The sequence below is a fragment of the Haliaeetus leucocephalus genome, unplaced genomic scaffold (genome assembly GCF_000737465.1).
Source record: "Haliaeetus leucocephalus isolate CR32 unplaced genomic scaffold, Haliaeetus_leucocephalus-4.0 Scaffold226, whole genome shotgun sequence".
Classification (NCBI taxonomy): domain Eukaryota; kingdom Metazoa; phylum Chordata; class Aves; order Accipitriformes; family Accipitridae; genus Haliaeetus; species Haliaeetus leucocephalus.
Window position 1 is genome coordinate 396491 of NW_010972662.1, and position 27357 is coordinate 423847.

The 27357-nt window shown below is 52.3% G+C and overlaps 1 protein-coding gene across 2 annotated transcripts in view; it reads left to right on the plus strand.

Annotated features, from left to right (window-relative positions):
* MID2 (midline 2) overlaps positions 1 to 27357 on the plus strand; it is a 90026-nt gene that overhangs the window by 30523 nt on the left and 32146 nt on the right. For both annotated transcript variants that reach the window (XM_010567098.1, XM_010567099.1), the window contains exon 2: positions 22892 to 22987. In XM_010567098.1, the coding sequence (XP_010565400.1) occupies positions 22892 to 22987 (96 nt within the window). The remainder of the gene's footprint in view (positions 1 to 22891; positions 22988 to 27357) is intronic.

Consider the following 27357-nt stretch of genomic DNA (forward strand, 5'->3'; position numbering starts at 1 on the left):
TTTTTTTGTTTCTGTGGTTTTGCAGAATGATTTGGCTGTATCAGAGAACAGGGCTGGAGGAAGACAGAGGTTATCACAGGCAGTTATGACAGCAAGTAAAATAAATCCGGATGCCTCTTCTATAGACGGGCCCCCTGCTTTGCAAAGACCAGTTTCACTTGGTCTTGTGTCTTGTGGGCCTTCTGCTGTTGTCCTGCCCCATCCCTGGGCTTTTGCGAGGTCTGAAGTGACATGTGCCTGGAGATTGCTATGGTCCCAGCAGCCAAAATCTCCCCAGGTCCCTTTCTTTGGGCACTCTGCTCCCTCGTGGTGCCTGGTGCTGCGCAGGTGGTCCATGCCCCAGCGTGCTGGGCAATGCAGGTGGGTGTCTGCACTCTCCTGTGCTGGCTCTTGCTGTCCTGCCTGCTGTCTGCTGCCTGGTTTGAGCAGAGGCAGGCAGGAGCTGAGCTGGAAAAGAGGAAAAGGGAGAGCTGAGAGTGATGGGGCTGAGGGCAGTGGTGGCACTGGGATGGCAAAGCCTGGGCTGCTGGATGTGAGAGATGAGGACTCTGGGGCAACTTGCCCAAAAGCCCTGGGGGATGCACTAAAGCTTTGCTGCAGCTCATCGCTTTGGTACTTTGTTTTTTTCCAGAAGAACAGCTAACCCTGCCCTCCAAACTTTAACCTTGACTGAGAGCAGTGATCCTTTGAGTTTTCTAGGGAAATAACTGAAATTTTAGGGCTTTTCCTCCTAGTGTGGAGGAGGAAAGAGAATTTTTCCTTTTCTCATTATCAGAAATGGACAGGTTTTTTTCTTGAGGAGGAAACAAGAACTGATGGGAGCTTTGTACTTCACTGGGTGAAGTTTTAGCCAAGCTTAAAGCAGCTGAAACAGGTTTTGGCATGAGCAGTTACCCTTGCACTTGGCTTGAAGGCTCCAGCGGTCCCTCCCCTCCATGTTTTCCAGATGTTGTAACTTTTTGAAAGGTCTGTCTTTGGTTGGTTTTTGGCCTTTCTCCTCAAGGTGGCCTTCAGAGAGGCTTTAGCAGAGCCCGTTCAGCAGCGTGGAGCGGGATGGAGAGCTCCAGGGGTGCTCAGCACTGCCCAGGCATGCCAGCTGGCCTGGGGTCTTGGTTTTGGAGAGATCAGCAGGGCTCCAGGAGCTGGCTGACGGCAGGACTGGGCACATGGTCGCTTTGTCTGGACTGCCCGAAGAAGCTGTCTTCAGGCACTTTGGGGCATCTGCCAGCACCGTGCCGTGTCCCTGCCCCTCGAGCAGTGGGCAATGCGGGCTGGGGAGGGCAGCTTGCAGCGGGCAGGGCTGTTTTCTCCAGGAAGGAAAACCTGTTCAGACGTTTTCTCTTGTGCCCGTTGCTGTAAGACGTCGGAGCTTGTGTAATCTGTGGGGCTGGTGCCTGAGATCTGCAGGATAAGCTGAAAAAAAGGCGCTCTGCGGCCCAGGCTGGCGTTCGCGTTTGGCCGGGGCAGCTCGGGAAAGCGTGCAGGGACGCGCAGGAGGAGGCTGCAGGCTTGGCCCCGCTGCGCCGGTGCGGGGCTCGACCCGTCGGGGTCATGCCTGCAGTGCCCTGGCTGTGCTGGAGGAAGCGCACGGGCTGGTGAGCCTGCTTGCCCGGGATTCCTGCTGGTCTGACGGGACTCCTGGAGGCACAAGGTTTGCAAGTGCAATGTCCCCTACGCATCTCTGACAAAGTCCGCTGTAGCATCCCACATGTTGCAGGGGAAAAGAGGGTCTCCAAGCAGCCCTAAGGCTCTTGGCCGCAGAAGCGGCTCCAAAAGTGCCGTCTGTCCCATTGCTTAGTAATGTTTTTGGTGACTTTTTGGTGGGTGTAGGCATTTTGTTTGCTTTTCCAGCAGCAAAACAGCAGTGAAGGGAAAAAGCAGGCAGAAGGAATGGGACTCTCTGGTGCTCACATCTGCACAAGGAGTTAAAGTCTTCTTGCAGCGTAACCCTGCTGAAGTCAGTGCATTTGCCCTGAGGCTGAGTTTGTACTGGTGTGCGTCTATCTCAACATCTCCAACTCTGTTTTTAACAGTCTCACTGTGGCTTAACATAAGCAACAAATCAGCCAAAATAAGCCCCATCCCGGGCAGTTGGTTGGTGCATTGTATCTGCTTCCAAGAGAAACCTGAGGGTTTGCGTCCTTCTTCACACTTTGGCAACGCTCATGATGCGCCCTGCCAGCAAAAGCTTGGCTGGCTGACTGACGTGGATGGGAGCGGGGGAGCGAGCCCAGCGCCGGCGCTCAGCTTTCCCATGGCCCTGGCTTCTGCCCCCGCAGCCAGGTGCTGGGGTGGGGGGAGCCCAGAGCATCCTCAAAGCTAGCACAGCTGAACGGCTGCTTCTCCCCGTGGCGTGGCTTGGAGCGAGACAGGGAGAAAATTCAGGGCAAGTTCCCCGTGAAATGTGATGGCCTGACTAAATGTGGAGGTCTTGAACGTGCCCCAGGAGGCTTTCATGTGCTGGTGCCAGAAAGGTGGAAAAGTTTGTTCAGCGCAGGCAAGTCCCACACGAAGTACGGATTTGGGAGGAAGTGATTTAGACAGCAGCCTCCATGGGCTTTATATTTGTGCCCCTTCTGCCCAGCTCGTCCTAATTTTTCCATCCAGATTTGTTCTTTTGCAAAGAGAGGTGAGGAGGAGAGACCTTACGCTGCAACGGTCGCCCTCCAGCCCATCCTTTGCTGGTAGCCGTGCTGTGCTCCCTGCCAGCCCTTCCAGTTAACGAAGCAGCCTAATGGCAGGAGACAACTGCAGATGGGAGGTTAAGTCTCCCAAAGGGCACGTTGTGCTTAATCGTTCCCATTTGTCACCATCCTACCTTTGCACAGTGCTGGAATGCGGGTTTCTAAATCAGCCTCGGGGTCTCTTTTTGCTCCCGTAGTAAATGGCGTGATGCAAAAAGGTTTTCCTGCAGTGGCTTACAACGCCTCTCTTCATTTGTCTTCAGGTTAGTAGAAGGGAAAGTGGCTGGGTTTATTTCCTTCAGCCGAGCCATTCAGTAGAGCGATGTAAATCTAAAGCAAACAAGACTGCCGGGGCTGAACGGGGCCAGGCTCCGAGAACATCCCGTCCGTCCTTGAGGTCTTCAAGCATGTTCTTGGTCGGGGGGGACTTTGCATCCCTCGGCGCTGGGCTTTGCCCTCCTGCCGCCGTTGCCTGCTCCGTGCTGGCTCCCTCCATCGGAGCCCGGGGCTGGGTGCTGCCGGGTGCAAGGCTGGGGGTTCCCCACCCCACTGAGTGCCATGGGGCACAGAGGGGACGGGACGGCTGCTCGGCCGGTGGCCTGTCCATGAGCAGCCCCGGCTCCCGGGGGAACGGACGTGGTCCCTGCCTTGCTCACCGAATGCCATCTCTGTGCTGTGCAGGGTGGGCAGCCCCGGCCCCCTCCCCTGGCGTGTGTGCCAGAGGGGTGCCAAGGGGGGACCTGCTGCCATCCCGGGTGGGAGGGAGCCTCGGCGAGGGATAGATCAAGCCCTCGGGAATGTTTTGCTGCTGTTTCTTATGGCCCTGGTGCCTGAGTGCTGACAAACAGTGGCAAGGTTTAGGGATGCCTTTCAAAGCCTGATACTGATGTTTTGTGACAATTAATCTTGCTATTTATATCAGTATAATTAGCTACGTTATTAATATTATCAAGGCGCCACAGTGCTAATTATATGTCTGCTTAACATGTGCTATCAGTGCTGTTTAAAATCCAATGTAATTCTGCTTGACATTATCCCTACCATTAGTGTTATTTGTTGTGTGCTGTGGAAGATAATTTGATGCTTCTAATCGCTGCGATACCCATTAGGCAAACTGTCCCCACTCGCCCAAGCTTTTGAGAATGATGCCACCAAGTGGTGCAACTTTCTTAGGGACGTTTCCCTGTGAAATCTTCCCCATTTTTGGGGTCCCCTGTCCATCAGGCTCTGCCTGGGAAGGAAGGGAACCCTTGGAAGATCCTGCCCCCCAAAATAAAGTAAGTAGATCTTTGCTCTGGGGTCTGTCTTTTGTCTCCCCTTCTCCGCCTGCCAAGAGCTTAAATATTTCAAATTTGAGGAAGAAGGTAGCTGAAATGTAGGGAACCTGACTTTAAGGAAACTTTTCCATCTTTTATCCTACAGCACTGTTTACCAGCAGTGCAGGGGTTTTCCTTCTCTCCCACCAAACAGCCGGCTCAGGAGCTGGCGGTTGCGTTTGATGGCCAGGCTGTGTAAAGCAGAGACCATCCTCTCAACACTGGTTGTTTCCTTAGGGGCAGAGGCAAGGAAAACACGGGCACTTGAAGCCGGTGAGGGTTCCTGCTTGCTCCTGGTGTGCCTTTCATCAGAGGGGTTTATCACCACCTGCCATTTTTGAAGATCCTCTCCCATTGCTAGAAATAGGGTTTTGCAAATCTAAATGTGGAGTAAGGTGCCCATACACCTATTTTGGGATTAAAATAATGGTCTTTCTAGTCTTTTCCCCCTGCAGCTCCTCCGGCACTGACGTGCCGTGGAAGTGATGCCTGGCTGCAGTGAGCGCAGACACTTGAGGTCCCTACAGTGCTCGTTGCAAGACCCTGCGAACTTTCTGTTCCTTTTCCTTGCCCTGTGCGCGTCTCCAGTGGCTTTACCTCTTGGGAAGCCACATGCCAGGAGGGCCCTTGGGGAAACTTTGGGTTTTCTGTCCCCTGCAAGCAGATATCTCCTCATCTGGATGATGAGGACCTGAAAGCCAGATCCCACAAGCATCTCTATCCACTGCCCAGGGCCAGCCCATCCACGCTGCCTACCCGTCCGGCTCCTGGAGAAGGTTTTAAACTGAGATAAATCCTTCAATATAGGGGCAGGTAAAGAGAGGCATTTGATTTCTGACTTCCTCTTGCCTGCTGGTCATGCCTCAGCCTGCTCTCCTCCCCCGGCTGCAAATTCCCGTTACTTCTGCTGCAGAGATGGGGGGGAAGGAAAAAAAAAAAGCCTCTTGAGCGTGCGCAGGAGTTGGAGCAACGGGGAATTAAAAACCAGCTGCTGGAGCGTTTGATCATCTTGTTTGATCCTCAGAGCTGGGAGCTGAGTTTTTTAGGGCACGCTGGGAGAGGGAAGGCGCCAAATAGTAGGCTCTGTATTTCATTATCATTCATTTGCAGCCGCCTCAGTGCCCCCTCTCCAGCATGGGACCCTGAAAGAGGGAGTGGGTGTGAGGGTGGAAGGGTATGAGAAAGGGGGGCAGGAGCAGCTCAGGGCTGGAGGAGTAAATATTTAAACAGCTTTGGCGATGTCTTTCCCTCCCTGTGCTGGAACGGGCTCTGACCGGTCACGAGCAGGTGCCGGGAGGGTGCTCTCTTGGGCAGGTTGTTCTGGTGCTTCTGACTGCCGAGCTCGGAGATGCTGAGCCCCGGTCCCCACGGGTGGGATGTGCCCCAGAGGTGGGATGGGTGTTGCAGCCCCGGAGCGGGCAGCTCCTGCCCTGCCATAGCTGTATGACAGCCCTTCTCTAGCTACAGTGCCTGGGATGGGGTTTGCTGTGGGCAGAGGTTTTCGGGGACTTGGTGCGGGTTAGATCCCACCCTCCAGACACCCACCTGGAGGGAGCTGTGTGCGTGGCACTGCAGCCCGGGCCCTGAAGCGGGGCTCCAAGCCTGCTGGGCTTCCCTCGTCACTCAGCCCCTTTCCACCGCTGGGTTGGGGCTGGGGGTGAGATGCGATGGGGGACCCCAGCCGAGCCCTCAGTAACCCCTTTGATCTGCCTGGAAACGGGGGGCTGTGGCCGAAGAGGGGTGGGCGGCACATGCAGTGCCAGAGCTGCCTCTGCTCTGTGGTCGTGTGAGAGGCTCAAATCTGGGAGCTGCAATGGGATCTTCTCCTTCCCCTTGTGCAGGCAGGGAGGTTTCCTTCCTTCTGGGTTTCTCACTGAGCTCTTCCCCTCGGCGTGAACCTGCCACTCTCCCCGTCCTCGGTCATGGACACCAAGTGCTGGCAACCCTTCCCAGTGCTCCTAAACCTAAACCCTCATCCCGCTGTCCGCCTCCGGCATTCACTCCCTTTGAGCACAGACCCATCTGATGTTTGGTACGGCTCTGCCTGTATCAGACTCTGCCTGTATTCAGCTCCTGGCCGGAGGAGCTGGCAGAAATAAACTGTAGGGGAAAGAATTGGATGCCTGTGCCATGGTGGATGGAAGTGTAGTGGCGATGAAGGCAATAAAAACCACCAGAGCAAGGAGGATGAGAGGCCAAATAAATGCACAAGGTGGGACTAACAGGCAGTCCAGAGGACGAGCCATTTGCAGATATAATTTATGCATTTTATTGTCAATTAATATTTTAGATTAAAATCATGTTCTGCAGTGTTTTGGCTTAGTAAAGCTAAACTCTGGGTGGTGGTCATAACACAAGTCAAGCTCCCCTTGAATTGATTTCTCCCCTGTCATTTGTCATCGACCTCTGATGCTGCATCTTTCTCATCTCTGCAGAATTCAATACATTTTCTGCAATAATTTGAAATGCAGGAGCTTTAGCTTCACTTTCAAGCTAATTTTGTATTTGTAATTCAAAACATATCTCCCCGGTGTTTAGGCGTGAATTCTACTTCTAATTCATTTTATGCATTTCATATTCAGTTTTGGAACAGCTGAATCTAAATATTGATATGCAGACCAGGCAGCGAGGAGAAGTGGGTATAACAGGTACCTTCCTTGCAGTTTTTCATTACTTGTTCCTTGAATTTTGCTAATTTGGTTTGGGAGGTGTGATAGAAATTGAATGAAGTAATTAGTGAATCTTTGATAAAACCATTATCTATCTGGCGAAAATCACAAAGCATCTTTTTTATTGTTGAGTAGAAGCCAGATGTTCCTCGGAAATGTGTGAATCTTCCATGAATTTCTCTCTAGCACTTTCCTAAACTTTCTGTTAAGTGAGTACTCATTGAATTTCATCCCTTCATTTCTGCAACAGAAGCTTGATTGTTTATTAAGTGCAAATATGAATTTGTGTAAATTATGTGCCAAATTCCAAATTTCCTTTTTGCAGCCTCAGATTGGGTGTTTAACCTCTTCAGATGATATCATTACTTTGGAAAGGCCATCACCAAGCGTTGTGTTGCAAATGGCCCACTGGATCGTTTCGTAGCTCCTTAGGATGCTACACAGTCACTTCAGCTGTCAGACCGTGTTTACAATGCTGACAAGAGCTGATGTAGTCTGCTGTGGTTTTATATACTTACTTATTACAACTTTTAGTTATCATTCAGTCATGACAATGAAATAGGTATACTGATAATGCTTCTTCCCATATAGGTGTATTCTCCAATTTTGAGAGAGTAAATGCAAACGACCTTTTGACTCATGAAGCTTTCTTAGTTGTGAATCGCACTGAGAGCTTCAGAAGGTGAGGAGCGAAGGGTGCCTTCAATCAGAGCAGCTCAGGAAATGACCAGCAAGGCATTAGAGCCTTTTGGTAGAACCCAAATGGTTCATTGACACCGAAACACTCCTGGGGGAGCTTCCAGCAGGAGGGCTGAGCTGGGGGTAGGACAGCGAGGGAGGGCAGGGAGGAAGGAAGACCTCACAAGAGCGAGTAGCCCAAGAGGTGGAGCTGGGGCTCTGTCTGATTTGGAGTTTCAGTTCGCCAAGTGTTTTTGAAAAGTTCTTAATTTATCACAACGTTGCTGCTCTAACAACCCATACCACTTCTTTCCCTTTTTTTTTCTCGTTTGTTCATTTGTCAAAGGCACGTTTTTCCTATTGCTCATAATTCACATTAGGACTTTCTACATCTTCTTCTGTTAAAACTTCCATCTCTTCCATGATAGTTATGCCTTTCGTTATGGTTATGTTTTCTGTCTGGTCTGTTACAAGTTTGAACGTCGTAGGAACAGACTCCTGAAGGATGGTCAGCCCAGGCCTTTTGCGTTGTCCTGCCCACGCCTCCGTCCCACTGAAGCCATTGGGATCCCACTTCACTGACTGCGTTTGTCCCTTTGTAGACTTCCTACAGTTCCTCCTTAGATCTTCTCCACATGTTGTTCTTCCTCATACTCCAAATTCATTTTAGTGTTTTGTGTTCAAGGATATTTATGGTTATTTTTTTTTTTCCTCAGGAAACTTTAATGCAAAAATGTTTGTTGATGGTCTTTTAGTTTGTCCTCTTCTGCTTTTAATAATTGATCCCAAACATTATCAGTGACACTTAGTCTCCTGCTATTCTGACACTCCCCATGTGCCTCAGATCAGTATTTGTCAGGCCTTTTTTTCTGGAAAACCCATCTGTGCATGAGATTCTCACGTACCCGTAGGAATATTCTTAAGGGCTCTTTATAGCCATACTATTATCTGCAGCAAGAGTAGTTAACATAATTGCACTATCATTACTGAACCCATGAAGACTCATGTTCGCTGGAGTTGGTCTCCACCCACCTTCCCTTCCCTTCCTTTTCAGGGCAGCTTCTAAAGGCAACTTTTATGTTGTTCTTTGTCTTTGCCTACCATGTATTCATATAAATCCTTCAAAGGATGCAACTTCTGTTCCACCAGTCGATTCTTCCATGAGGATATACATATTTATGGGAATGAAGCTGTGTTGTCTCTCTTTTATACTTTGAAAGGAGTTTTGTTCACTTTTGGTTTCAAAGCCAATGGTAGCAGGGTACTGCTAGCTACAGTCCCACTCCTGCTTCATGTCTGACAGTCCTTCTTCAGCTGTAAAACAGAGTGGCTTTGCAGGGTATGTTTTCTCATGGTCTGATCTATTGTTGAGCTGCATTGTTGTTAGCTTTGTCCTCTAGTTACTCCTTTGCATTCAGAAGGGGTCCTCCAGATGCTCAGTGTATTCTGATTTCTAATCTTTTCTCCATGTCCGAGTTGTTAATCTGCATTACAGGCTGTGATTTGTTGCAAAGCCTTTGAAGTTTCTGCCTTCCAAGGGTCGTGTGTGTAACTTCTGCTAGCCTTGACCTCGGTATCGGGTGGGTTTCTGCCCTATCTGGCTCATGAGATGCTGCTGGTGTAGCTCTCTGGGCGCTGGACTGTGTAAGCCTTCCACTGCACAGGGGTCTTACAGACCCTGGGAGATCTAGCATGCCCTGCAAAGCGGGATTTGGTCACCTCGGGTTTCTCTAAACCACTGAGTATCTCAGGAAGGAATCTGCACTGCTGCCAGCACACAATGCCTCTGTCTCTGACACGGGGACCTGCAGCAGTATCTCCAAGAGGTGAAAGGAGCTTGTTCCCTTGCAACCTCCAGAGAGCGATGAAGAAAAATCATCAGGCTGTTGCTTTTCTGGTTAAATGAAGCAAGTTTTCTCACAAGCTGTCAGATTTGTCATCTCACTGCCTGCACGAGCAGGCAGGGAAGGGGACGGGCACTTGCTGGGGTGCCGTGGCCACATGCTTCAGTGCCTGGAGGTCAGGGAGAGCTGGAAGGGAGAAGGCACGTGGTGAATCACTTGGATTTTGAAGGTTCCCTCCTTTTTGCTAGAGAAGCGTTTTGCTGGAGTATTTTCCTAACTGTGACTTGTTAAGAAGGAGGAAGGACTTTGAAATGACCTTAAATTTTCCGAATTTTGAAGAGTTGTGGATGGGTTTGCTCTTCCCAGCCTGGAGTCGCGTGTGCTGGAGGGGCTTGCATTCAAGCCAATCCATCAGATGTCCTTTCTCAGAGGTGGAGAGAGAGGTGCTTCTGAAGCACAGTTCACTCAACTCCTTTTTGATGTCTCGCATTGGGAGATTGGTCTTTTATTAATGATTTCTGCTTCTCACCATTAAAAATCTGGGAAGGCCAAACACTTTGTGCAGCTGTAGAGGTTATGTTACAACTGCCCAAGTCCAGCTAGTTCATTCCCACCCTTCCTCCCTGTTAGAGTGGGTCAAAATTGAAATACAATTTTCATTTCAGTCTATAGAAAACATTTGATTTGGCCAAACCTTCTCTTATACTCTCGTCTCAAGCATGCTGTCCCTGCGTGCCGTCGCAGGGAAGGGCTTTCAGCACCATTGCCAAGGCTGGTTGTGCTTTCTGCCATGATGACCCAAAAGGATGATTAACTGAGCTAACCCCAGTGAAACCAAAGAGCTGCAGGAAGCTTCAAAAAGGTTTCAAAGTCCCTAGTGCTCATCCAGGTGCGGTAACACCTCCCTGAGCTATAAGCAAGTGCTTGACCGGAGCTCGGGGCTGCTCTTCTGAAGATGGGTGCAGGGGACGAGGTGGCCGGTGGGAACCAGTCCCACAGCCGCATCCACACCGCGTCCTGGCAGTCGCTCTGGTGGGACGCTCAGGTCTGGAGTCACCTTTGCAGCATGGGAGAGACAGAAACCTGAAAGGACTGATGGCTGATGAATTAGGGCTGAAGGAGCAGGTGGACATTTGCAGTGTCTTCTTTCTCTTTTTTTGTCCTCTTTCCTCAATTTTCGTGGTTTCGTAACTGTGGCCGAATAAAACAGAATAGTTATTAATGGCTTATTTTTCCGACAGATGGGATTTCTCAGTGAAGCAGGGATGCAGGCGATGCTCAGTTCCCGTGGGGACAACAGAGCTGCTTCCAGAGTTTCACCCGAGATGAGCCTTGGGGATTTCTGGGGCTGGCGTGGGTGGACCATGGCGGGGGGGGACTGCTGGTGCTGCTCCCGGCTCCAACTCCTGTAGCACACCATAATCCATCCCCGTGCGTGGGCTCAGAGATGGGGAAGATGGGGAGGTTTGTTCCCCAGCAGCCCTTCCACCCCTTGGGACGTGCAGCTGCCGATGGTACCTGCAACAGAACATTAGAAAACGACCTATCTAGCCCTACTTGTACTGGTTCAGAAGAGACTAGAAATTACTCACTGGAGGAAAATTCCTGTTAAAAGGCATTGCTTGGAGCAGTGGAAATATTTTCCTTATGCTCTTTTTAAAGGAATAAATAAAAGTAGTGGAAGATACACATATAAGCTCAGGACTCACCATAGTTTGGGAATTTTTCCATCAAATGTAGCAAATTTAATAAGATGTCTGAAAATCACATTCTTTTAAGCTGAAAGCACGCAGCCTGAACCGGGGAGTAAAGTCTCGGAGTATTTAAATAGGACAGCTCAAACAAGCAGATAATGGTTAGATGGCTTCAGGAATAAAAACTGGCTTGTCACAGTCAGGATGAATTTAATAAAATATTTAAACAATTTTCAACACTGCTGCAATGATACAGAAAACCGTAATAATATCCAATAGAAGAAGAATTGCTTTGAAAAGATTAAAGGACGTAAACACTGAAGGACCTAAATAAGCCATACGCGTTGCTGCTGTATTTTTGCAGAAGTGGTTGTTAAGCGAGCTCTGTAGTGCCTCGTTAGCTCCTTTTTGTAGCTGGATCGTTTTAGGATGGAAGGGGAGCAGCTGGCACTGGGCCAAGTGATACGGTCCAACCTTGAATGTAACCTGCCCTCTCGGATCTTGCTGGGCACAGGGATAAAGCCCTTGGGGACACCTTGTCCTCCAGGCTCATCGCTGCGGTCAGGGTCTGCCCAAAAGTGGATCAGAGAGGCTGCTGTGGGTGCTGGGACCAAGCTGGCTGCACCAGGGCCAAGGGTCTCAATGTTTCTCTGGCTGCACGGGTGGGTTTTTCAGCCAGCGTTGGCTCCGCGTTAGCGCTGCGGGGATGCTCCTGGAAGCACACCTGCGTACGGCTGGGCTGTGCCGGCAGCGTGGCTCTTCTCTGAACAACGTGCACTGCAGGGTGACTTGGGGCTGCCCCAGGCATCGTGTCCAGCCTGGTCCCCAGCTGCTGCTCTCTTTGTAGCTGCCTTGGAAATCAAAGCTTTCTGGTATCACCTATAACTCTTGTTCTTCTGATTTCTTGATCTGATTGTAACTTGTTAATGTTTTGGAGGTCTGTCACGCTGCCAAGTCGGGGTGGCCAGAATGGAGCCCTGTCTTGGCTGAGGTCAGCCCTCCGCTGTGGCAGCATCCCATCAGGACCATCTTGACATCCAGAGAGAGGAGCAAATGCTCCAGGGTGGCTCCACTGCTCTGTGCCGGCTGTAAACCTGGGGGATGAACCACTTCTGAGCATCACTTCTGGTGAGCATAGGGGGAACCGGGCAACCAGCACAGATGCAAACAGCTACCTTTGGGTAGACGTGCTCCTCAGGCTATCTGATCTCCTGCAAGGCCTGCTGTCACTCTGGCTGGCAGGCAGGAGTTATCCCACCCATGGGGTTGGCCTTGGGCAGCCAGTTAACAGGGAGAGATGCTGTGGTGCTCCCACATCCGTAGGGCAGCCACGTGCCTCGGCACGGGCCCTCTGGCAACCAGGGGATTTGGGGTCTTGGAGGGGAGCTGCCAGATGTCCCTGCCCCTCCGTAGCCTGGAAGCGGATGTCATGACAAGGTCTGTCCCTGGATGTCTCAGTCAGCGATGAAGGATGCAGAAGAGAGACCACCAAAAAGCTGCTGCTCTGTGCCCTGTGCTGACTTGTCACTGGGATGAAGGGAACCAGCCTCTGCTGGAAGTTTATTTGGTGGAAGCGTGAAAGCGGAGCTCTCCTTTGGGCAGCTCCTGGGTTTCTCCTCCAGCTCCTGGGACAAGGCATGCAGAAGCCCAGGAGCTGCAGGCTGCCCGCAGCTTTCCCCTCTGTGCACTGCGGTCGAGTGGACTTACTGCTGGAGCCCTCACACCTTGTGGTGACTTAGGAGAAGGTCTAGTCACCCTGTAACAGAAGGGGTGTCAGTTGGCTTATTCTCGTCCTTTTTCTCGTTTTACCCAGGAAAACAGATCAACGTGACTTGCCAGGGAACAGCTTGTTCCTTGGGAGACACGCTTGTGTGGATGAGCTCCAGCAGCAAGAGGTTATCCATCAGCAGCGAGCCATTCCTCCTCTCTCTGCGGTGAGGAGGACGACTCGTGCCAAAGACTTGCAGGTGTTAGGGCTCTTACAGGATCTTTGCCTGAAGGAATATTTTCAGAAGCAAAGCCCCTGTTTCTGTTAAGTAGCGCAGGGACAGAAAGAGCAAACAGGGGAAATGTAAGTCCTCGAGATGCACGCTAAGCAGCCAGACAGCAAAACTTGCCAAAACGATGCTTCAGAGCGAGTCTGCAACTAATCAGCAGTTTTGGAGAAATGACAACATTAAACTATTTCATGTGATTCTCCCCCCCCCTTGGAACTGTGCGGGACAGCTTTGATTTATAGGAGAATTAGCACGCTCCCCCCACCCCATTCCTCAGGTTGCCTGTCTGTAGGAACAGAAACATTTTGTTGTGTTCCTGGGGAAATGAGGCCAAAGAGCGAGTTTCTGGGAGGAGGTAAGCGTGACCCTGGGTTGCTCCGATTGATAGGCAGGAAGTTTTACCCGCAGCTATTTTTTTCTTCTCATTTCTTTAGTTAAGAAACCAGATATACCTTAAGAAGACAAAAGCTCTGCATGTGTACGTGTGTGTTGGTAGAAGTTGAAATCGCCGCCGTAGTTGAGGATGTGCTTCAGTTGTGTCCCCGTGGTATGCGAGGGTGTACTACAGGGACGGAGCCATGCTTGGGAGCGGTCCCAGACCCGGCAGCAGTAAGACCATGCAGAGGTCTGGCTGTTAGCCATGTTCAGAGGGCTGAGCTCTAGGAGGAATGTGGTGGGCTTCAGAAAGATGTGTAGGTGCAATTATGCAGCTGGACATTCGTGGGAGGTGGTGTCCTCCTTGGTAGACAAGGTCTGTCAGTGGCAGAGGGAGGAGAGGGGCCCTGGCAAAGCTGCTGCACCTCGGGGGAAAGGTCCACGAGGTGCTTTGGAGCCTGCAAACCTTTGTAGTGCAGTACCTTGGGTCACATCAGTGTTAAGGTTTCTTTTCCAGGAGCTTCCAGCCCCAAGAGTTGTGAAAGGTAGCTGTGATTCTGCCAATGGACGTGTCGCACCCAATGGGGGGAGGTCGGTGGGGAGGACATACGGTCGGTGCCTCACCGGCGTGAGGGGTCCCTTGGGGAAGGCAGCGAGGTCAGCAGAGCCAGACGAGGGAAACTTGCTTGTGTGTTTGCATGCCTGGCCCCCGTCCCAAGCATGGCTCCTCTGCACCTGGTTATGGTGTCTCAGGGCAGGTCCTGAGGGGGAAAACCCAGGAGCCAGGGTTGTGCTCGCTGCATTACCCCACTCAGGGGTCCACAGCCCTGGGTTGCCTTGCTTGCGTGGAGAACATTGGGTGCTATAGCCCTGACGGGCTGCAGGGTTCGATTTAACAACAGGCAAGGAAAGCGCTCCTTTAATTCGTTAAAGGTCTTTCACCATGAGCATGCACCCCTTGGCAGCACCAGCCAGCATCTGGGGTAAGCGCTTGCTGTTGCTAGCATTCCCCCAAAAAACCAAAGGTGCCTTTTGTAGCACCGTCCCTGCGGCCAGCCATGGGCCTCTCTCTAGCGCAGCGTGGGTTTGTCAGGACGAGATGCACTTGCAGAAGCAGGTGGTGTTATACATCTTGGAAGAGGTGAGGTTTCCCAGTGGCTTTGCAGGGCAGTGAGTCTGGAATGTGGCTTTCCCTGCAAGGCGTAAAGCTGTCGTGGCACCAGGGCTGCTTCAGCGGCACCAGTGAGCATCCTCACGCGAAGCTGACAGCACTACAAATCTGGGTGAGTGAAAATATGACACGTCCTTTCATTTTAAGTGCCTCTTCACTCCCAACTGCAGGATTTTCCAGCTGCCTCAGTGGTCATGAACCGCATCTGTGTAAATCGAACAGGCTCGCTATAACTCTCCTTGCGAGCGATGCCAGTACGGTTTCCATTCTCCCTCCCATCCTGCCAAAAACCAGAGCTCATCTGAAGCCGCGGGACAAGAGGAATTTCCTGAGAAGGATGAACAAGCCATTCTCATTACCACGTCTTTGCTGCTGCAAAGGAGGCTTACCCACTCCCCTACCTAGGAGCCCCTAACGACTGCTGTGTCGTTAGTGGCTATGGGCTAGTGACAGGGCAGCAGGAGTGCCTGGGCAGAGTGCAGGGAGAAGCCCTGGCCGCTCCTCTTGCTTTCCTCCGATCCCTTGGCATAGCCAAGAGGAGGAGCGGCTGCTGCTGTCATGTCTTCATTATTAACACCATCGCTCTTCGGCATCAAACCTCTCACCCTAATGAAGCAATTTGCTGTTTGTGCTTCGTAGTCACTCGGTAACTTAGGCAGCAGTACGCATGCTAATGGACCCTTCGTTTCACATCCAGTCAACGGCTCACGTCCGCGGGAGACGTGCAGGGGTGTAGAAGACTTACGGTGAAGAGGCAGGGTGGGACCCTGGGGCATGTGCCCCACGCCAGGGTCTGCCCCTGACTCCTGCCCCGCTGCAAGGCAGGGGATGGCCCGACAGCAGGCTGGGAAGCATCAGCAGCTATTGCAGTGCTTTGGGGTCACCGGCCTGAGGTTTCTGCAGCCTTGCACCCACCGCAGAGAGACACTGGCTCTTGTGCAGGCCAGATGACTCTTGGAGATTGCTTGTCTCCTGTAAGCTGAGGGCTCCTTGCAGCCGTGCACTGGATGCTGAGTGGAAGAGTTTTGTCAGCCACAACAGATAGTTTTCCTGTATCCTTTCTATTAGGGAAGGACGATGTGTTGGAAACATGTTGCTTTTTAGGTAAGCACATCTGCAGGCAGAAAACTCCCCTCCCTGCCCGGGAGCACCCACTTGCTCTGCTCAGCACCTTCCTCCAGGCTGCAGACCCTTCCCACCCCTCCGGCTGCTGGCGTGTGGCTCAGGGCAGGTCGCAGGGGGGCTGTGGGTCTCCAAATCAGCTGACCTTTTGATGTTGCTGCTCTTAAGCTCTGTCAGGCATGGGATCGTGTGCCTGCGTGCATGTGTTGGGCAAGGAGCGCTTCCCTTCTTACCGACGAGGTATGGGAATTTGGGCTCTAATGAAGAATTTTACCTTGATGTGTAGCCAGGCCCTGGGGGAGCTGCTGAGAAAATCACCTGCAGCACCGACGTCCAGAGCAGTAAAAACCACAGCAATTATGTGAAGGGTAAAAAAACCTTACTGTCTCCTCAGGTGATGGGTTTGGAGAAGCCTGGCTGCCTCCCCTTGGAGGAAATGCATTTCTCATTTAGAGGGAGCCTGGCAAGAGAAGCCCCTGGCAGCCTTTCTTAAGGAAACGAGGACTTGAGATAGGGGCAGGAGCGTCCCGGGGAGGTCCCTGCCAGCACAGGCTCCTGCCCCGTGTGCCCCAGGAGATCCCCCCCGGCATGGCCTGGGCAGCACCTGGGTGAACAGGCAGAGGGTCACCGCTCTGGTTGGGCACTCCAACCCGTTGTATTTAGGTCACAGCTAACTGGGACGGCTCCCGTTTCGGAGACATCAGGACATTTGATTGCCCACTGGGCACTTCCTCCGGCAAGCATCTGAGTGGCGATTCCCTGTCCCTCCTTCAGTGACGGACTTGCATCCTCTGTGGCGAGAAGCTCTAGATGTTACGAGCCAGTGGCCAAAGCAGTGCTTGTTAGATACTGCTAGAAATAAAAAGAAACCAATGCATGATACAGCTGCCTGCAAGAGCTGCCTCCCTGCCTGCCACGCCGCTGGAGGAGAACCGTGCCGAGTCCAGCAATGCTCGGCGGTGCCTGGTTAGGAGCTTTGGAAACCTGGTGGGGAAACAAGTCAAGCTCAAACCCTCCTGCCCTCTGGGGTCAGTGTGTTGTTTCCTCGTCCTTTGCAGCGATGGAGCGATCAGGAGCCCCGCGGATGCGCCAGAGGATGGAGGGAAGAAGCCACGCGTGACCTGAGCCCTTCGGCAGAGCTGCCGTGGGAAGGAGTAAATAACGTGTTGCTGCTTTGGTGCTTAAGCATCTGCACAGGTTTGTCTGCTCTCATTAGGCTGGTTTTGGGACCATCCAGTAATTAAGTGCCAGAGCTGCTGGGAACCTGCTGCACCTGTAATGGTGTCCCGGGGGGGGTGGATGTGGGGGTATGTGCAAAGCCCGGCGCGCTCGGGGAGGGCTGTGTTACACGCCCAGGTTGTTTTCTTATCTCTCACAAGGCAAGACAGAAGAGGGGCTTGCTCCCCATAATCGAGACGAGTCCAAACAATGCTGGTTAGCTCAGTCCAAAAGAAGATGCTCAAGAAGAACCAAAAAAATGGAAATCCAATATGTGCTAATTGGGCAGTGGCACAACAAACAGCTGCAAATTTTACATTCAGTTAGCCCTGTTTACTTGGGTTTTTTCTTCTTTTATTTTTTTCTCCCAAATTTAAATTCCCAAGGAGACACTAGATACAGCGTGTGCTAATGCAGTCTGCGTTGAGAGGCTGTGTGGAGGAGCACTTATTTCTGATCCTGCCTGCCCTCCCTCTGCACCCATGTCCCTGCTCAGCCCAGCAAAGCTTCCCCTCTGGGGTCTGGGCTGATTCCTTCCTCTTTCTTATCTCATTGCAAATTGGAGCACAGCCACTGAAACGGTGGCTTTGCCCCACTGAGAGCAGGATCCAGCCCCAGCTCTTGCTGGGCTGAGATAACTCTGTGCTTGCTGTGTGTGGGGTGAGGAGACCCCCCCCAGACTTCAGGCTGGTGACCGGGACATTGCTTGAGCACAGCGTGCCAGGGCAGCACTGGTGATTGCCACCGCAGGACTTGTGATGCTGCCTGGGTGGATGCAGCGGGGAGCCCTGTGCTGTGGCATGCCCACAGCAGTGTCCCCAGCACCCCCGGCCACCAGGCCTGCTCCCCACGGGGGAGCTTTCCTCCGCTTCCCAAGCCAGCGTGAAGGTGAGCGTAGAAAGAGCCGCTCAGGGTTTAAACCTGATAAACACATTCAGAGCCGTTCTTAATTGCTCTGACTGGGCAAGGGACATGGAGGGGGATGTTGCAAGCTGTCTTTGCGCTGCACTGAATTGCACCCTCATGCATCCTCGTCTCTCGGTCAAGTGCTTCCCCTCGGTCCCTGTCCCCCTCCGTGCAGGTGGCCGACTGGTGGGATAACTACCAGAGCCTCTTTGCCTGGCTCAGGGCTCCTGCTCTAGACGCTCTTCAGCACAATTAGAAACACTGTCAGAACCTCGCCATAACAAATTGCTTGATTTTCTAGGTCAGCTCTGCCGGTTAGGGCGATACCAGGCACTGAAAGCTGGCAGTTTATTTCAGCTTTTACTCAGTGTGTTTTGCTCCAAAGCGACTTAAAATGCATTAGTGTCACAAGGCGGGAGCTGCGCGGGAGCTGCTCGGCAGCTCAGTCGTGTCTTTCTGTCACTTGTCCTATTGTCTGGGGAAATTCTTTTAGCAAAGGCAGGCAGCTGCCTTGCTTATCATATTTCCCCCCTGATTCTTTTTTTTTTTTTGCTGGGGGCTGGGAATTGGTTATAGACATCCTCTCAGAGGGATGTGTCGCTACCAGGGCTGATGGTGGTAAATAGCGGGTGGGCTCTGTGCTCTCACTGCCTGGCGGGGAGGGGAGATGGGAGCGGGAGCATCCGCTGGCATGGGAGCAGTGCCAGCGCTCTGGACCTGCCGTGGCCACGGAGAAGAGCCTGGTCTGTGCTGTGCTTGCCAACGCCTGGGTTTTCGGTTTGGCAGCGCGGAGGCAGCTGTCATTAGTGGAGCTGGGAGGTGCTGCACAACCACCCCATCACCCTCCCTCCCCAAAATGCACCTCGGAGGGAGGCAAATGGGGTCGGACTGACCCTGGCTGCAGGTAACGCAGGCCAGCTGCCGGTTAGGAGGAGAGGCCGTGCTGGTGTTCCCGACATGAGCCACGTCGGTGCCCTCATCCCCACAAAGCCAGCGGGTGCCTGGGGCAGAAGCTCAGTGCGCAGCAGCGTTTTGGCTGGGAGCAGGGATATGGCTATGGGCTTCCCATGGCTCCAGCAGCATTGCAGCTGCAGGATGCCATCAAGAACTTTTGACTGTGGTTTTAAAATCTGACCAGCTCCCGCAGGAGCGATCGTGGCTGATTCCAGATACCCTGGGCAATGTACTGGTGGCATCTGGCTTTCCTGTGCTGCTCCACCAAAGAGGACACCCAGCAGCAATCCTTCCCTGTGCCAGGAGCCCTGACAGCACATCCTCGGTCGCCAAGGGCTTGGCCGTGCATCCTTGGCCCGGCAGAAATCCCAGCCAGCTGCTGCAGGTGCCCTTCCCCTGCATTGTTCTGGTGAAACTGGTGAATGGTGGTAGGCATCCAGGGACACGTTTTCCTGCTGCTTTGCAGCCCCAGAGGTTGGGGCCGGCAGGCGTGCGGGGAAGCATTTTGCAGCTGGTTTGGCTTTTGTGCGTGTGTGCATGCGCGTGTTTATGGATGCATGTGTGGTTTGTGTCTGTGGTACGTGGAGGGAGCAGGGCAGGGACCCGCGTCCTTTATTGAAAGCAATTATAAATGAACAAGAGCAATGAAAAAAGCCCTAAATAAATCGCTGAAAGTAAACACTCTCCGGTTTTGGCTGCCTTTGCATGAAGATAAATGTGGAAAGCCGGTCCTGTAATAAGGCAGAGCTAAATGACACCCTCCCCTGCTGTCTCGCCAGGCTCGCTGGGGTGAGCCCTCTCGCCCATCAGAGCAGCACTGGGGCTGGTTGCAAGTGAACGTCAGCACAGACCAGCAGCAGCAAAAGCCCCCCATGCCACTGATAGCCTTTGCACTCCTGTGTCTAAGGCTTTCCCCAGCTACAGGGCACTCCATATTCTCCTGTCCCATGCCCAGGGGTTCCCACTGGTGCAGAAGACCTGAGGCTTATGCAGCTCAAAGCCCGTGGGAATCAGACCCCCCCCCTCACCCGGTGGCTCCAGCAAGACCAGGTCTGTGCGATGCTCCCAAGCAGCTCAGAGGGGACCCCTTCCCCTGCCAGCCTCCTTGGGGCTCAGAGGCTGCTCTGCTCCCATCTCCCAGCTGGTTAAAGCCATGAGGCTGACTGCGTTTCCCAGTGCACACCAGCTTCCAGACTGGTGTGGGGGGACCTGCCATGGAGTGCAGCTCCCAGCAGCACAGGGAGTGCAGGATGCTCCTGCCGGGTGCGGGCAGGGTCATGTTTGACAAAGCACAGCTGACCAGGAGGAAGCCTAATATTTGTAATTCCTAAAGTTGTCTTGAACCCCCAACCTTGATGCTATCTTCAAACAGGAATAGAGAAATCCATATTTAGTTCAACTGCTTGTTTGATATTTGGAGAAGAAAGAAAATCGAGAAGTTGTTGCTCATCATGCACATAACTAAATAAAATATGAATGTCGGTGCCATGTTATTCAGCCTCTTTGGTTGGGTGCCAAATATATTTATTTTGTATCTGGACACCTGCAGGTAAATGAAGTGCAGCCACTGAGCTGCTTTGTCAAAGCTGCCGGAGAGGGTTTGATCCTGGCAGGGTGTTTTGCGAGCTGTGCAGCTGCAGCCAGCTCAGACTGGGAAAGGCTCGGCTGCTTTCCCACAGTGACCGTATCTGTGCACTCTTCGTCTCCGGTCCCGCTGTCCCCGGGCAAATGGGTTTCCATCACCTGGGTGACCTGGCCTCTTCGTCTTACTGAACGCCAGTGACTTTTGCTCAAGGACATGGTGGTGTTTCCTTTTTATCTCTTTTCTCGCTTCCCAGTTGTAGCAAAATCAACTATTCTGTGTTTCAGGCCAGAAGGTGAATGTTTGGGGAAATTATGAGCATGTTATAATGCAATTAAAAAACAACCCCTATAATTGCTGTAATTTATATATACCTACAAAATAACCAGCTGGTGTAATCAAAGCTTCTAGTATATTTTATTTGTCTCAGCAAATCAAACAGAAGGAAATGGTTCCATCTGCATTTTCACATGCTGCACAAGGGTTTGCAGCAGTCAGAGGTGCCTCGCTAAGGAAGCCCTGCAAAACCAGGGAGCAGCAAGAGAGGGTGCTTGCTCTTTGAGCCGTCATTAATACGAGTAAAACACTGCCCACTGCTTCAGCATCTCTGCAGTATCAGCGTACGCTTAACGAAGGGATAAGTGCTCAGGGGCAGGTTTAGTGCATGTTTATGGATGGGGGAGGAGTGATGCTGTCCCCTGGCAAACTTGGGGTGCTGGAAACGTGTTTTGGACTCGTGTGCTTCAAAGAGCATGTATCGAGCTCATCTCACCTCCCTCCCCTTCCTGCCCTCCATCAACAGCCCTGGAACATTAAAGCAGATCTGCTGCAATTTCAAAGCTGCAACTTCAGTGCAGCCGAGTTAGTGATGAGGAAGATAATTAGCAAGTTAAATGTTCAATGCTTTAGTCAAATTATGTTTAATAATATTGAGCTATAAGGAAAAAGGGTGGCAGGAACTGTTAGCAGCTGGCTTTTTCATTATCGATACAGCGTTGTTGTGCAAAGCACTTTCCACTTAATTGAGGCACCCTGGGTTTTATTTCATTTTTCAAGCCTGTTTCTGTGTTCTGCTTCACCCACCGTTGGCTAGCAATTTGCAGGATTGCAAATGAGCTCAGAGTATTTTAGGAGCCAGTGGTTTTTCAGGAATGAATGCTTTGCCTGTGCTTCATGACTACGATTCAAGTTCTCTTGGCTAACTAGCCCCCAAATTATCTGTACGTGCAGAGAAAGGCCGTGTTTATGGGTCTGCTGGAGTCTTGATGAAAGCCTCGGACTGCAGTTTCTAGCCGAGGATGAATAAAACACCGCAGGGATCCTCTTCCAGCCCTGAAGTTTAAAATATTAATAGGATATCATTTTCCCGACAAGCGTTGCAACAGGTAGTGAGCGCTTTGTTATAAAACATTTCCTCTTAGTGGAACTGCGTATTTTAATGGAAATGCGGTGTCACGTAAATTATTGATATCTGAAAGAAATACGAGTCCACTGTGTGTCCGCAGATATCGAAATCTTTTCAAATGGGCTTTTTCTCCGCGCTCCACTGGATCCCGTTCTGCTCCATCAATATTGCAGCCTGCGGGTGCCAAAACAGACCGTGCTCCCCGGGGATCCCCGCGCCGCTTGGGTTGTGATCTGCCGGCGGTGATCCGCTCCCACGAGCGAAAGGCAGCGTGGCTGGGGAGATGGGAAGGGGAGTGCAGGCAGCTTGCGGCGGGGACCACAAGCTTCTCCCGGGGGCCCTTTATTGCCGGTACCAATAGAGGATGAAGAGGGGAGAGCAGGGATGGAAAGTAGGAGCGATTCATTCCGAGCAGGCAGGCTTGCTGGCTGGCCATCGAAGCAGAATAGCTCTTTATGCTCTTCTAAAAAGGTGGGATGTGGTTGGGAGGGAACGGCCGCACTCAGCCAGGTTTCGGCAGCAGTGGGCAGCCTGGCAGGAGCTGGGGAGGATTGTGTCCCCGCTGCTTGGCAGAGGCTGCGGATCACCGGCTGCCCTCACGGGGCGAGCTGTCCCCGTGGCTCGATCTGGAGATGCCACGTTGCTCTCCCTGCCTGTGCCTGTGTTGCTCCAGCAGAGATGGTTTGCAAAGGAGAGAAGTCCCTCTCTGATGGTTCAACAGGCTCTTGTTTGGCTTCCTTACCACGTGCAAAACAAAATTGATGACGAAAATAGCAGTGCCGGCTTCTTTCCTGGTAGAAACAGGGGGAGGGGCACTTTTAGTCTCTCCTACCTTGTCAGAGGGTTCAGCAGCAGCAAGTGGTTTGGGAACATTTTTGAGAAACTTAGATACTCCTGATGTTTTTCCAGCTGCCCATACAGTTTTCCAGGGAACACAGGAGAAACTCAGCTTTGCTGCAGCAACACAACCCACCCCGGCTTCTCAGACCATCTCCAGAGGAGCAGCAAAGGGCAGACACCCACGCTGCCACCTCCTCAGGGCCACCACGGTGCTGAGCTCGGTGGCCCCCATCTTGGGCCAAGCACTTGCACAACCCACCAGCACGGACAGGAGCTGCCAAGAAACCCAAGAGCCTTTGCCCAAGTCGTCGCTCCCTCAGGCAGCATGTTGGGTGGCAAATGCTCTCGGTTGCTAATGGGGGCCTGGGGACAGTCCTCCAGCTTTGCTGATCTTTTTGTTTTTTCTCTTTCTCCTCTCCCATTTCTGGACTCGCAGCAAACCCTGGAGACGAATCTCACCAACCTGGTTAAACGCAACAGTGAACTGGAAAACCAGATGGCCAAGCTGATACAGATCTGCCAGCAAGTGGAGGTTGGTGAGAGCAATCAGGGGACAGGGAGGGTGATGGGGAAGGTGCACTGGGAAGCTCCCAGCTCGAGTGACAGGATGCATGGGATTGCTCCTGTGTCCTTTCTCCAGGGGCTGCCGTGGGAACAGAGATGAGCTTGTGGTGGGAAGCATCGCTGATGCTGGGGGGCTGGTGGGAGGCTGAATTGTTTCAGAGAGTTTAGTCCCAAATGAAGGAGGATGCAGGGATGGTTCCCAGGGGTCTGTAGGGTCTGAAGGAGAAGGTGGCAAGACTGGGAGCTACTGGGAAGAGACACAGGCTGCTGGACTGGGTTAGGAAGGGAGGACCTGCTGGCTGCTCTGTGCATGGGGGATGGCGGATTCTTTTGGTTGAAGCACGAGTGACACGGAGCATGCAAACACAGCTCAGCTCTCGGGGAGGGGGGAAGCGGAGTTGTCTTTCTCGTAGCTGCCTCCTGCACTCAGGTGCGGTTTTGCTGGCAGCTTCTGTCTCCTTTGGTGCACAGGTGGGACCCGCTGGGGCTGAGTACTGAAAAACCTCATCAGCAGCTGGAAGGCATTAATGAGAGTTTGCTTTGGATGCTCAGCGTGCTATAGCCTGCACCCTGCCTTCAAAGGCTGGGCCATCTCCAGCTGCGCTCCTAGAAACAACAAATCCTTTTGACCGTGATGCCTCCGTGCTTCAAATTCCCTATGAAACCATGGGCTACTTACACCTCCTCTTTCTTGTCTGGGGGTGCTGTTAAAGTAAACTGGTTAATATTTGCAAAGGACTTGGATATCAAAGTGACGAGTGGTCCGGGAAAGCCCAGAAGGAAATTGCTAGCTGTGCCTGCAGAGCAGTGTTGGAGCAGCTCGCAGCAGCCACGGCCGGGGCAGCCTCAGCAGGACCAGCCGTCCACGTGGCCGGCCCAGGAAGGGAGCTGTGGTCACGTAACTGCAGCTTGTATCAAAACTGCGTGTGCCCAGGCAGGCGTGGAAGCTTCTGCGGGGGTCCTTCTCAGCTCCAGGGTGCTTGTACTGTGTTAATTATATTTTAACCCTTTCCTCTTGGGAAGGAGAGGGTGGGACCCCACCATGCTGGGGTGGGTTGAGCAAAAGTCCTCTCCACAGCCTATTGGAGAGGAGGAGGGAAGCAATGAGTGTCTGCAGGTGCTGGCAAAGAAGCAGTATAAAATCCCCACAGCTGTTTGCAAGGATTTAATGGGTGGGGTGTGTTCTCACCCAGGATGTGTTTTGGCTGTAGGAGATCCCTATCTCAGGAGTAAAGCCAAGGAACTCGAGTCAGCCTGCAGGACAGAGGTACAGGCAGCAATACTGGGCATATCTGGGTGCACAGTGGGTGAGATGGTCCTTCCCTCTGCAGGGCTGGGGTGGGGTCTTTCCAATGTAGCCCTCCCTTCTGCAGTGCAGGGTCCGACATTCCAGGCACTAGTGCTGCCCAGGGCTGCTGCGTCCACCGTCCGTGAGCTGGGGCTGCACTGCGTTTGCGGGCAAGTCTTTCATGCTGGAGAAGGATGTGTCTACATCTTCTGCAGGGCTTGGGTGAACCAGGGCTGATAATGAGGACTCCTGTTCCCAAGGGAATAAAGGAGGGGTCAGGTGTGATTTGGGGAATTGCAGTGGCTGCAATTTTCACAGCCATGTCTCCCACATCGTTTTTGAGGCATCCCACCTCAGACCCTCTCTGCAGGCTGCTGCCTGGCTGCCCTTCCTCAGGATGGTGCAGTGCCCTGCACTGGTCCTCACTGAACCTCACCCTGCTTGTTAAAGCTGTTTTCCTCATCTCTCTAATTCATTCTTGGTTCAGGGCCAGCTTCCTCACCCTATGGCGGTGTAGGCACAGTGACTTGTCCCCAGCCTCTCAGTGCAGGCGGGGATGTTGTCTCCATCCTTGTTGTGACAGCAGCTTCCCCTTGCAGGGCAAGGCTGGTCTCAGCCTTTCTCCCGGTTTGCAGCGGCTGGTCTTCTTCCCACTTTCCTTCCTCCTCCCAAACGTGTAGATTTTGCCTCCCTGCATCCTTCCTGCTGTCAGACGGCGATTGCAATCTCTCCTGCCTGAGCCCTGAATTCTGTAGCAGAATAGCAACGTTCAGGCTTAAGCCAGCAGCAAGTGGGAAAGGCTTTGTAGAGGGGATTACAGAAAGCATCGAAGGAAGAGAGGAGATCACCTTTAATCCTGCTGAAGAAAGGGACTCAGCTGACCTTGCTGCTTTGACCACTTGATCTGTAAAACTCTTTGTGTTCCCAGTGTGCAATCAGGCATCTTCTGTTTGCGTCCCCAAGGGAAATGTTTGTGCGAGCTGCATGCAGGGAGAGCCTGTGCCAGCAAACTGACGCTGCCTCTTGGCTGCGTCTCCGGAGTCAGGAGTTCATAAGCGATGCACTCCTGTGGAAAACATTCGAGAGGAAGAAGGCGGTTAATACCTTACTGTTGTTTCAAAGTGCACATACCAATTAATAGCAAATTAATTTGCAGCTTTGTTTACTGAAGTGATACATGGAGAGAGGCTGTCACAATTAGTTTCTTCTTAATGGGCTATTGATTTTTTTGGTTGCTAAATTAAGCAGCGGTTCCTTGAACTAACACCTTTCTAGAGAATAAAAACACCAGGCTGCTGCAGGGATTGCTGACGTGGATTCGGGGGGAGGGTGCTAGTGCCTAGGCAAACATGACGGATATTTGCTTTGCCCTTGGTCACTCCAACCCTTGCTGGGGGGGGATGCAAGCCCTGCGGCCTCCCATGCGACTTCCCTGAGCTGCCTCATGGGCCGAGCAGCCGTCAGGGATGTGGGGATGCTGCACATGCTGACTGGAGTTGTTTGCCCATAGCAAAGCACACAGGGATGTATTTGTGCAGGGAGCTGCAGCTTGTTCTTCACCATCTGCATCTCGGAGAGCGTCTGGGGCTCTCAGGCCAGGAAGGTGCTTCCTAAGCCCCGCGTTTCCTGCAGACAGTGTCAGCGTTTTGTTCTTCACTTGCTAAATAAGGTCCTTGTTGCTGTCCCGATGATCTGGAGAGAGGAAAAGAGTGCAAAATGCCTTTCTGAGAGCGCCAGCGGTGCCGTGTGTGCTGCCAGCAGCTGCAAGCCACTGCTGAGTGCAGCTCAGTGCATGAGGAAGGAGCTGAGACACGGTCTGAGTTTCTCTGGGTTTTGCAGCATGACTGGCCTTCCCGAGTGCGGCTGTGCCGATGCTCCTGCGTCGCTCATGTTGTCCCACTTCTCTCTCTGCTGGTGTGTTGTGGTGGCGAGGGGGATTTTTAGCTCTGCACTAGCAGTGGCTTTTGTCGGAGATATCTCTCCTGGGCTGCCTCTTCACCCAGGGCTTGGCAGGTTTGGAGTCACTATGGTAAAAGAGATAGCAAATGGATGTCTTGCAGGCAGAGAAGGAGCCAGAACATCCTTGCAGAGCCGTGGTGACAGTCATCAGCACTCATTGCTCTTACAGGTCATGCTTTGACTCCAAGACCCTGCCAGGGATGGAACAGGGATGCATCTGGATGTGCCAGGGTGGTGGGATGTCTTTCCAAACCTCCTCCTCCTCTGAATCCAGCTCCAGCATCTTAACAAACTGACCTGTGAAGAATTGAAAGCTATTTGGTATTTCTTTCTGATTCTGGAAGCTTCACATCTCTAGGCTGTTGTTTTCTACATAGTTTAGGAGTTTTCAGCTTTATCAGTCGTTCTCCTTAAAATAACAGCTGAAATACATTTTTTTCAGTCTTACTAAATATGCAGTCCTGCCCTTCAGAGGCACCTTTTCAGAGAGCACATTAAAGTGTGAAGTAGAAAATATCTCTGCCCCTCTACGCTTTCCCATGAGTCTGAATACAGAGGATTTTGCTTTTGAGCTATTTGTGGACATTGCATATAGGCGGACATGTGATCCCAACCTACTCTGCCCATCAAGTCATGGTCAGTGTAAGTCCCACATTACATCCAGGAAACCTTGCCACCAGCACCCTGAAGTGCAGAGGGAGGCATCCCAGAGAAGGATGTTGCGAGTGTCCCCAAGCCACTGAGCCTGTGCTGCCCGTTGGCGTTGCAAGGAGTGACTCCCTCCTGTACGGCACGTGGGAGGCTGCCACTGAGGGACCAAATCCTGTGGCAGCGATCGAAATTTGGACCAAAGAGAGCAGGTAATGACCCTACAAAGAAGCTGAGTTTGTAAAATACCAGGGTGGGTAGCAGGGATGGTACCCACCCCGATGTCCCCATCAGGGAGGGCAGTAAGATGCTGCCCGTGTAGCTGCTCTTGCAGGTGGGCTGATGGCCCTCTGTGCCGTGGCAGCCGCAGGGCTGGCCTCGGTGCAAACTGGTGCCTGTCCCCTGGGGCACGGCTGCCTTGCTACGAAGTAAAAAACCTGTTG